The sequence below is a fragment of the Nesoenas mayeri genome (genome assembly GCF_963082525.1).
Source record: "Nesoenas mayeri genome assembly, chromosome: 1".
Lineage (NCBI taxonomy): Eukaryota > Metazoa > Chordata > Aves > Columbiformes > Columbidae > Nesoenas > Nesoenas mayeri.
The window spans coordinates 22935336-22947571 of record NC_137541.1 but is presented as its reverse complement, the minus strand read 5'-3'; the positions used below and the strand labels follow the sequence as shown (position 1 = coordinate 22947571).

The 12236-nt window shown below is 35.9% G+C and overlaps 1 protein-coding gene across 1 annotated transcript in view; it reads right to left on the bottom strand.

Annotated features, from left to right (window-relative positions):
* Positions 1-1616: 1616 nt before the first annotated feature.
* Positions 1617-12236, bottom strand: part of GRM8 (glutamate metabotropic receptor 8) — a gene marked incomplete at its 5' end in the record, with an annotated part of 339943 nt that continues 329323 nt past the window's right edge. Inside the window, 2 exons of the mRNA XM_080342389.1 lie at positions 1617-1680; positions 7005-7251. Of these exons, the coding sequence (XP_080198515.1) occupies positions 1631-1680; positions 7005-7251 (297 nt within the window). The 3' untranslated portion in view covers positions 1617-1630. The remainder of the gene's footprint in view (positions 1681-7004; positions 7252-12236) is intronic.

Below are 12236 nucleotides of genomic sequence, written 5' to 3'. Positions count from 1 at the left end.
AATGTTTTGTCAAATATTTTGAAAATGGAAATTCACTGTTATACAGTTTGCTGGCTGTGCTGGACTTCACATGTTGACAGTGTAACAGAAACAGATTCCATTTCATATACTTCAACTTTCATTGATGTAATTTAGAACCCATCACAGCTTCTTTAATATTTGTTAGAAAAATACAGCTCCTTTGAGGAAAAAAGCAAAAGGAGCCATCCAGTCTAATTCAGGAGACGTAACATTTGATAACCAACTGATTGTGAAGACTCATTGACTTGACAAATGGTAAGTAGCATATGGTATGAAAAAATCTTAAAGAAAACCACAGGTATAGTAACAAAGTGGAAAGACCCTAGCTGTCTTTTTTAAACTTCTTTAGAGAGCGTTATTAATATCATAGATATCTATATGAATTTCTCTTTGTGTCTGTGTAATCATTTCTAATTCATGCACAGTCAGAAGATGCGAAGATTGTAGATGGACATCTATTTCCTTGATTTTTAAGTGTTAATGAGGCAATAAAACATGTATCTGCTGGGTAACTGCTTTCCAAATTCTCCATTGATTTCTCTCCTGTTATTTCAAAGTCACCTTTATTGAGATAAGCATCTGCTACATTCTCCTGTCAGAGACAGGATACTAGGCTGAATAGACCTTCAGCTTAATCCAGTCTAGCTGTCATAAAGTCTTACAAACTGTAAGTTCCAGAAATGAAAGGAATCAGAGTTATTAGTGGAGGTTCAAAAATATAATACAATCATACAAAATAATTACTGTCAGGAGTCCTTCACTTTACAAACATATAAAATGCACTTACTCTGAAGGGTGAGAAGTGGGAAAAATCCTTCCATTAAAAAATATAGTCACAAAGCTTTGAACAAATAAATTCACACACTGCAGAGGACACACACACACATGCATGCAGGCATGCACGCACATACACACACAGGTGCACATGTACACACACGCACACACATATGCTTAGAGTTTACACTGCATTCTTCTGATGCCATGATTATTATTTTATTTGTACACCCACCTTTACTGCACATTCTAAACAAACAATAGACAACAGTGTAAGGACTTTTTTTTCTTAAAACTGCAACAAAACAAGTCTCAACATTTGCAAAACATTCCTTTATTATTAGAAATAAATTATTTTGTATAAAAATTAGCATGCGTTAACCATTGCATTTATTTTAGCATAGCCCAGGACTTAATTCAGTCAGCCATCACAAGAAACAAACTCATCTTCTTTTACAAGTTGAACAATGTAAGACAGGAAAGGAAATTGTCACAATCACAAAAAAGTACTTACAAATATAACATCAGACATGATTTATTTCAACAGCTTTTTTTTTTTTTTTTCACAAGCGAACATTTGTTTTCCTTTTGTGATTTTCTTCCTTTTGTGAGTGAACAGTTCAGAAGCTGGACACTATCTCTGTGCTATAAACCTGGACTTTTCCTTCCTCTGTCTCTTTTAGTCTTTTGCTTCTTGATAATCCTTGTCCTTTAGGAGACTGACTATAGATTTGAATGTTATCTACTGATATTTCCAAGAGTGAATTCTGGTGGTGGTAAAGTCTTTGTTTGCAAAATCCCATCCTGCAGGTCTTCAAGTGAATTTCATCCTTGCTCAGTTTGCCTGATTGCTGTAACTGACATAAGTTGTCTTGGTAGAGGAGGCTGTAAATAAAATTAGAAAAAAAAAGAAAAAAAAAGAAAAGGAAAGGTTCAGAATTTTTAGAATCAAGAAAGGAAAAAAACCTCACATATTTAGCATTTGAACTTAGACCATGACTAACTATATTTCCAAATTAACATGGCCCATGTGCATTGAATAAAGTAAGAAAATTTAAGCATGTATATAACTGGTGAACAAGATGGGTCTCAAGTTCCATGTTCTTTATGGCAACTTATTTAATTTCCTGACTTGGGGAAGGAGAGGGCAATAGAGAGGAATGAGTGGTATTAGCATACCTATAACAGAATTTCAGCATACTATTTGTCTGGTATTTTGTCTGATTTTGATATAGGCACGTTTTTAATTTAGAGCTTAGATTTTTCTCTGTCTTCTACTGACTGAAGAAAACTGTTCAGCTAGTGGTAGGTTGTCCATCTAGAAGAAGGCTTGTGGTCCTTGAAAGGAACCATAGAGATAGGAAAAATCTCTTCAAGTTAGTGAAACTGGATAGCTAGAGCCTACAACACGTATTCTCTGGAGATCCTTCAGACACAAAGCATCTGCATATAAGTGAGACAGAAGAAGGGTTTATGAGAGCCTAGGTTCTATTTTAGAGTTGCCATGCTATTATGGTATCCTTATGTTGATGGTCAGCTGATTGCTTCTTCCTTTGAGCAACATTTATACCCCTTGTTCAGAATGAGGCAATATGTTGAGAAAGTTAAATACCTTTGCTATTGTAAAAGTGAGCAGCTGTGAATATTATGTGGAAGTTTATGTCAGTTTCTAGCCCTTATATCTAAACCCTATAAAAAGAAATACAACCAAAGTCTCCACTGTTGTGTTAGTGTAGTTGTGGGAAGAGGGAAGTGGTGACATCAGGTCTCACAGGCACCTCCCTAATTCTAAACCATTTGGGTGTGTGCGAAATCAGACTGCAGGGCGACTGAGTCTCTTTTTTTGTCTCTATAATAAGGTGTATGTCACACTGCATAAAGAGGAGTTTGGCTTCCCGAATACATTTTATGTCCTGTCTCTAACACACATGTTCTGTTTATGATAATGAAGAATGTGGTTGGCAGGATGAAAGTAATTTGATGGCACAAAAGTTATCTGATCTATAGATTCAAAGATCTTAATTCTATTGCCATGACTTCCTTCTTTCCATTTTTTTTTTTTTTTTTGTAGGTAATCTTTTGAGAATAGCTGAGATAGACAGGGAATGATTCTTCATGCTAACTCCTAAATCCAGTCTAACAATCCAATGATTTAGGAAGGATAGACTACAGAAACCAAGAAATGAAAGTTTCTCTTTCCTGCACCAAAAATTAAACTAAATCAAAGATCACTAAAATAATAAAAAGTACTACAAATAGCTAAGTTTGCTGCTCCCTTTTTTCTTCATGTTTTCTTTTGGTTTCTGAGCAATTTGATTCTAATATAACATTCGCCATTTTTTATGGCACAACAGAACAAGACCATTATAACTCATGTACCAGTGTAATTTTTGTTCCCTAAGAATGTATATATAAGAATGAATAATTAAAATGGAGCTGCAAAATATAGGGGTTTTTTTTGCTTCCACTTGCACAGGTAGCTCCAATACTTTATCTCTGGAAGAGCTTATTCATGAGAGGATTGTTTTTTGCACATTAAGCAAGTCTTTCACATAATCGATCACAGTATTCAAACACCAACATGAAATAGCTTTATTTGCATGTATTGGGACACTTGAAGCAAATATAGACTCATTTACATCTTTCAGATGGGATGTACTGCTCTAGTCTGAACTCTCCCATGCTCCCACAGCTGGATTTCTGAGAGGATTCTATTTTTCCTTTGACCCACTAAGTCCCTTCTGAAAATAATGTAGGTCTGCTGAAATGACACCAAGTTCCTTAGAGCATAAAAGGATTTTGTTCTGGGTTAAGAAATAACAAATAAATGCATATCTGCAAACTCTACACACTTGGGAACAAAATAATGGAGGGAGCAGAGCTTATTTTTTCCTTCACCCGGAAAATAGGCTCAAATACATGATCAGATTAAGCTAGTTTACACATTACCCTGTGTCAGCTGAGTTCTATGATAACTTCTCATGTGTATGTTTTTAGCCTGTGGCAATGTAACATAATCAGATTTATCACAACTCAGTAAGCTGAGTTATATGAGGACATTTATAAGAACCTCAAAATACAAACATAAGTATTTACTACACCTCAGTTGATTTAGAGTAACTTGTTAATTTGTTGTAACTTTGCTGTATATTTGAGACTTAAATAGTTTTGACAGAATAATCTAGATTTGACCAAGAAACAAAAATTATTCTATTGAGTTGTGAGTGGTGTTAGTTTAAAAAATGATAGCACAGGAAACTAGTGTAGATAAAAGTTTGAAATGTATTAAATCTGATCTCATCTCCAAACAATGTTTTTTTGACTTGATAAATATTGCAAGTGTGTTTATAGTTCACTGTAATAAGCCTACAGTTCCTGTTTGGGGATCTGAAACCTTCAGCAGCTGGTGTCCTGCTCTTTAAGACTGTTAGCATTTCATACTAATAACATGTGCCACAGTTGGCAAGCATAGATGGCCAGAAAAAGTAACAGACTTGGCTCAAAATGTTTCTGGGAATGAACACTGTTTTTTAGCTCCAGTTACTACATTGCTGTTGGAATGAGACAAAAATAAAAAGAATAAAATAAAAGAGGATCTGAAGCAATTTAGAATTTTTATTGTGATCTGACCTATATGCATTTAAAGTACTTGTTATTCTTTCTGTAATTGTGTTTGGATTTTTTTTCATCCTTTTTCCCAGATGAAACTTGTTTTTCACTAAATATGAATGTGTTTCCCAAAAAAAAAAATAAATGACTGTATTCATGCAAGGGACAACACGGATTAAAGTCTGTTACATGGAAGAGGATGAACAAGTCAGAGCAGAGTTGTCTCTGAGTAGGAAACAAGAGGAATTACCTGACAACCTCATCCTATTTCTCACCTAGTTAGGAGTATTGGACTCATTTGAGCGAGTCCTGAGAAGGACCACAAAAGGTTGGAGCACCCTTCCTATGAAGACAGACTGAAAGAGTTGGGATTGTTCAGCCTGGAGAAGAGAAGGCTCCAGGGAGATCACATAGTAGCCTTCCAGTACCTAAGAGGGACCTACAAGAAAGCTAGAGAGGGATTTTTTTACAAGAGCGTGTAGTGATAGGACAAGGAGCAATGGCTTTATACTGAAAGAAAATAGATTTATATTAGATGTGAGGAAGAAATTTTTATAAATGAGGATAGTAAGACACTGGAACAGATTGCCCAGAAAAATTGTGGATGCCCCATCCCTGGAAGTGTTTAAAGTCAGGTTGGATGGGACTTTGAGCAACCTGGTCTAGTGAAAGATGTCTCTGCCCATGACAGTAGGGTTGAACTAAGTGACCTTTAAAGGTCCCTTCCAACCCAAACCATTCTATGATTGTTATCGTTACCAGTTTTTGTGCTTGGGAAAAGGCAGGAAACATTTACCACCCACTTCTGGTATACCACAAAAAACCTGATTTTTTCGGTCAGCTTCATATACTATTACTAAGAAGAAAGATCTACCTCACAAGGAGTCAGTACAAGCAGAAATTTTGCCATGTTGAGACATTGCTGTTATGGATCTACAGAAAAGGGCTTATGTAACATTATGCACTGATAATTTACAGGAATTATGAAGTTTTGACAATAACTATTTTGGCAGAAATGAGGGAAGCTGTTAAAATCCTAACAGTGCAGAACAATTTTGGAAAAGAGAGAAATCAATCTTGAGGCCAAGAGTTCAATTATATAAGGACACCTCTCTGGAGTGCAAGTAACTTGACTCTGAATTTTTGCCTATGAAACATTATGATGCCTGGATCAAAGCCTAGTCAAGATATAGTTCTAGTGAGCTCAGACTTATATGGATGTGCTACTGTTAAAATCATGTTTAGAGCACAGTAAATAAGCATTACCCTGCATACATCACACTACTAGAGAAACAGACTTGCTTCCAACAGCAGCTGGTTCCATGAATAATCTCAGTTTAAGGAACACTAGACACAGGATTTCTCAATTAGATATCAGACAGTCAGTTGCACGCAGTATCCTCCAGGCATTAGGAACTATAGTGTGGTAAAGTCATGGACTTTTATATAGTCTTCAATCTGGAAAACTCTGTTTGCATTTAGTAGGGCCTTCCATTTTTTGAAGTAAATACAAAACTTTGCTGCAGACTTGGTTTTGCCTTATCTGAATGCGCTCGAACAAAACCGTACTTTTCAATCTCCAATCAGTATCATCAAAAAGTAATAAAAATTAAAAAAAAAAAAAAATAAGAAAACGAAAAAAACCTTATTTTGAGCAAAATGATTGAAAAACTTATCTTTAATTGTAACACCTGCTGTCCACCCCATATGACATCTCACTTCTCAGTAGAAACCAATTCTTCTTTACTGGTAGACTCTTAGGATGAAGTTACTGGTTCTACTCATATTTGATTATTTTTATTGTGAAGTCCCAGTTTATGAGACTGTATGTCATGTGGTGCAACAGAAGCTATAACTTCTGTTCTCTCCCACACCAGAGCAATTTAGAAATGTGGCAAGATTCAGGAAGTTTTCTGACAAGGGAAAGAATTCTTTCCCATTACTAACCTATGACATGTCAGAACGTGTAATGATTAAGCCATGTATGGATTATGACAATTTTTTTCCTAGATAAGGAAGACCACAACAAAAACCTTGATGAGAAGCATTAGTCTGGGAAGCATTAGTACAGATGAGTTGTGATAAAGGAAAAAGCCAACAAATATTAAGGTCGAAAGGTTAAAAGCATTATTTTCACTTCCATATGCAACTGCAACATTTGAAAAAAAAATGTTAACTGTTTTAATTATGTTTTTCTCAACAGCCTTTGAGTTTTGAATATACAATGATAGCCATAAATGCATTTCATGAACTGTCAGGACATACCACAACTGTCACAGCAATACACAACACACCAAATTAGCACAACCTAAACCAGATAATTTAAAAAATATGTGGCTTTCCAAAATCTAATATTTTTGTTTTCTTGCTTTTGTTTGTTTATTTTTGTTTTTACTAGCCTCCTGTTAGAAAGAATGTTTCAAACAACTCTAGGCGTTCCTGCATTCAGCAGTACATGAATTCTGACACGTCTCTGGATTCATGCAGAACAAGCAACAAAAAGAATAAACTATTTTTAAAAGAAAGTGCATTCTGGTGAACGTACATATATTAAGAAGTGCTGCCACTCTTGACCATGGGAAAGTCTACAGATGACTTACTGTTGGTTTCAAGACTTTCACATAGTTCAGTTTTGACCTCTCCATTTGGTCTGTCATTTCCTTTTTGGGTCAGTTTGCTTTGCATTGTGGCAGCTGTCACTACAGCCTTGAAGCTCCGCTTCCGTTTTTGAACATTTTGCTCCGGATGAAAAATTATAATATAGACTTTGGGCATGTAGAGCATGCCCAGAGACACAGAAGCACTTAAACTCATGGAGACAGTAAGTGTTGTTGTCTGAATGTACATCTGGGGAAGGAAAGAAAGAAAGAACAACATAAAAAACATTGCTATATTGATTTAACATAAGAAGAAAAATAATTAACTTTAAAACTCCAGGTGGAAAGTGAACCAATAACACTCTACAAAAAAGTACATACATTGGAAAGACCCTTGACTTTGGTTGCCTTTCATTATAGTCAAGTAGGGTTGTTTTGTTTGGGGTTTTTTTAACCTTAAGAGTAAAAGGTAGAAAGAGCATAATATTCATTAAACTTCATTCTCATAAAAGTAATCAAGATGCTGTAACAACTGCATTTTCAGAAAATAAATATGTCTGTATAAGAAAAGAGGAGGGACAATAGGATTAGCCTTGTATCATCTACTTTAATATAGAGAAGTTTCTATAACAATATGCTATGTGGCGATTCAGTACATGCAGCATGGTTCAACCAACAGCAGACACAATGCAGAATCTAATGAAATATTTGATAAACTCATTGAACTTCAGGCTTGAAAAGAAAAAATTGTTCCTCCATAGTGAAGCTTGAATATTCTTGAGTTCATTGGGTTTTTTCATGTTTGTTTGTTCCACCTTGCTGTTGAATTCTAATCACAATGCTCTTTTGGCTCACAATAAACATATTAACATGTCACAGTCCTAACTAAAAAAAAAATCAGAAAAATGGAAACCACGAAATCAGAACACAAAGGACCTCATTCCCCTTTAAACAGATGGGAAGGAAAAATCTGACATTTCTGAGTGAGTCTCTATTGACAAGAAAGCAAGCCCATAGTCCCATAAAGGAAAATAATGATGATTACTCCATAAGAACAACAGAGAAAAGTTTCTGTTTGGAAAAGTATCCCATTAGTATATTTGAAATACTAATTGTAGTCCTGCTCAACATTATTTTTTTCTTAACAAATAATATTTTATTAGACATTTTATGGGATGACAGTTTTACTTTACAGTTCTGTGTGGTTTCCCAAACTGAGCAGGAAATCTCTCAGTAATGATGTTAAACTGAAAAAGATACTGAAATAAAACTTGTTCATTGCCTTGGTAGAGGACTCATTCATGTTGTTAGGCATGATTTTAACCCTGGCCAAAACACATTAACCTGGAGATAGGGTAGTAAGTGTGTATGTACTGTCAGCTTCAGATCATCTGTTTTTATTAAGTGCCCTTGGGTAAGTTGACCCTTGGTGGAAAAGTAGAGATATAATAAACTGGTGTGCAGTCACTATTACAGTTGAATATTTTCAATGTCTTTCAGCTTATGAAGTTTTTCCATTAGATGCTTTCTCTTTAGGCATCACAAATAAATTGTGCTCTCATTTAAAGCAATTGTAGGTGAGAAATGTGACAAATGTACTTTGGAAGCCTGGACTCTTGCTCTGAGCTACCTTGCAAAGCATCTGTATAATTGTACAAAAAACTGACAAATTTGATCACAAAAGGAGGGACAGCCCTATGTAGTCTTTAAGAACAGACTGGCAATGCTTCAAAATTTGTTAGAAGTTGGACCTCCTTTTAGGGACAGCACCAGAATGAAAAGACAATCAGAATTTCCTGTTACGCTCAGGAGAGTTATAGGAGAAACACCTTCCCTTCAGTAATACATTAAGACAATACATCAGGAGATATACACTACACAGTCTTTTCTCACACCAGTGAAATGATTTAATTCCTTCCAATCTCCAAAATTTCAGTGATGTGCCTGAAAGCAGAGTTTTACCTTCATGAACACTTCTAATGAAAACCTCACCTGATTACATTAACAAGCAGTTGTTTTCAGACTTCTGTGGAAGGCCCTTTGTGCAGATGAACATTCACAGGCAAACAGCACAATGGCTGATCTCCAATTAAACTGGTACAGCAGTGGCCTTTAGCGTTAAGAGTTGCATTATGTGATGTGGAAAGGCAAAATATTTTGGTTCCTAAAGATACATATATTTCCCAATGGGATTTACACAACTGAAATCAATGCAACTAATACCTTTAACAAACCGTAGCATGTATGAAAATTCCATTAAACATAAAAAACCTGGTTTTGAAGCCTTACAATTTTAAAAAATTTAAACCATGTTAGTTAAGTGGCTATTAGAGCCTCACCTGTGGAATTTGTAACAATGTCTGGCATTTAAATTTATAACGTTTTAAATCCTTATCAAGTACCTGAGCTTTAAGGCTCATCTTTCTCTCAGGGTTCAGTATAAGAGTTAGACAATAAAAAAGGTTAATGAACCTCTGGATGTTATAGGGCTAAATAAATACATTCATGTAATAGTACTAGTCACATTAGCAACAAATATGTGCAGATCTCAATGACATTTTTTGTAATAAGAAGTCCCACAGTACCAAACATCAATAAATTCTAAAGAGAAACCATGTCTGCTTCGTAAGTAAATTCACTCTAAATCTGATCATCCATTCACTGAAATAATAAGAACCCATGGATTTCAATGCATTCAGTGCAGGTGTCTTACATGAGCTATATCTTCACATCTACTGTGTTTTCTGTGGATTTAATTGAAAGGACCAGCACAACAATGTGTTTAAAAAAATAAAAAATCACAGATCACAGTTTCACATTGCAGATTACAGTTCACATGCAGTGGGATTTATTGCTAATTATTGCTGTGGTTTTGAACCAGCCACTATAATTATGTAAGCATTAAAACTAGAATGAGTTAGGAATTTTCCGACAGAAAAGTGTTCAAATAGTGAATATAGTCTTTACAGAACTTTGGCCTTAGGGATCTTGTTTTACATGGGTCACCCTTACTACTTACTCTTTAATGAAGCTAAGGAGATGGAAGGACTTTAAGAAACTTGCTAGACCTTGAGAGGAAGGCTTTGAACAACTACCTGTACAACTACATGTACCTATTTTGTGTGGTGTGTACATCAATCTGACTCCATACACTAACGCAACTGCATACTCAGGTGGAGACTACTTGTCAATGACAGCCTAGGTCTGATTCTTTTCCTACTTCTTTTTAAATGGCCATTTACAGGCTGAGAGCCTGTTTATAGGACAGGAACATCCCCTGCATCTAATCATTCCCAGTTTTGGAATCCCCATTCTCACAGCCTGACAAAGCACAAGTCTAATAAACAGGATACCACACACTTGATTTGACTTTTGCCTGACTCTTACCTTGTTTTATCCCTCACAAGAGGACAATGATGTTTTATGGATGTGCATTTTGGATACTTTTGCTATTCTGGGAGCATAGCTACCTGAAACTTTTAGAGAATTAACTGCTCTAAAAATCAAGCAGCAACAAAAGTAGTTCAGTTTAATAAGATATGAGGTCTGAATACTGTTTAATGTGTCTCACAGTGGTATCTTACTCTAAGTTACAGGAGAATAAAGTTCCCTTTCTCACAATGATTCATTGTTACACAGGAAAGGATTTCAGCACTTTTCACACCAAAATCCCTTCTGAACTACAAACTTTTTGTCCAATAAAGCCTTTCATAGATGTAAAAAAGACTGCTATATCTATTCTCCTTTTTATTAACAGTCCAAAGATATAAGACAGAAAACTAAAATCATGGTAGCACAAGAAAAAAATAAAGCTTTATACTATGGGAAAAACTTGAGGCCTAAATACCTTTCTGTCTGCATCCCCTGCCCTAACCCCATATCTGAACTGCTACAGCACCTCTTACGTACTTGTTTCCGCTTCCGCAAATGACAAAAGATGCCTCAAAACAGACTGTGTCACGTGTAAATTATGTAGAACCTGTGTCCCCACTCATATATATTATCTGTCTGTCTCACAAATGACCTGGACCCTTTCTTCATCAGAAGGACCTGCCAGGTTTGGTAGCATAACCTCTGACTGCCTCAGTAGCTAAAATATGTAATGGTTGTGTGGATATTTAGGGGTTTTCTATCTTCTACCATTGATTCTAAGACTATGTATCTCCTTCTTTCTACTTTGAAACTTAAAATGTGACATAGGCAATATCAGGGCACCCAAAAATGAAAATACAGATACAGATACTCTAATGAATTCTTCAGTTTGGAAGTACTTGAAATTGAATTGCCTCCTTGATAACCTGAAAAATTTCTGTGCCTCAAAACAGCTATGTGTACCAAATTGTCACAGTGCAGCTAGCTGTGCAGCTGGCTGAATGACTGTCTCTCAGCTAGGCTTCACTGCTTAGAACTGAAATATCCCCCAAGTAGCATCTCATCAATTTGGTGCTTGCAGAGGCACACCTTGAGTTCAACACAAAGTAGTAACTATCATTAGAGGAAAAAAACCCCACAACAACAACAACAAACCACAGAAACAAACAAACAAAAACAACAGCAAAAACACACAAAAAAACCCCCACAAACCAACAAAAAACCACAAATCAAACCAAACCAAACAAACACACACACAAAAATCCAGTGGCAATGTCATGACTTTTATCCAGATTGCTTCCTTGTTTTGAGTCCTCCCCTGTTTTCACACATAAGGTAATATTCAGGGTCCCTCCAGAATTTATGAACTTCTCATGCTTTTTCTTTTCTGTTCAGTTTTAATAGGTCAAATAAAGGGTACCTCCTACTGAACCTGTTCCCTAATCTGGTTTTAATAGTATACCCTACTGAGGTGGGAGACACAGCTATTGTGACTTCTTGAGTGAATTGAATCTAATTTTTCCACTTTGGTGCAAGTTCTCTAACTGCTGGTAGTTGTAAAGCAGAAGAAGAACAAGTCCAACCATTAGTGAAGTGCTGAACCACAGAGGGAAGGCTTGGTACATCTCAAGCTATTGCAATGCCTAGTGCAGATCCAAGTCAGCAACTTACACTTCAAAGAAAAGTGGGTGATTAAAAAGATAGGAGCTGGTTTAATGTCTCTTATTGACTAATTCTATACAATTTGCCATTTAGAAGTGCCTTACTTCACAGGCTGAAGAAACAGCCTCAGTATCAAACAATGGGGTCTACATCATGCTGCCGAGACAGGCACTCGTGAACTGTATTACACTGCCAGTAACA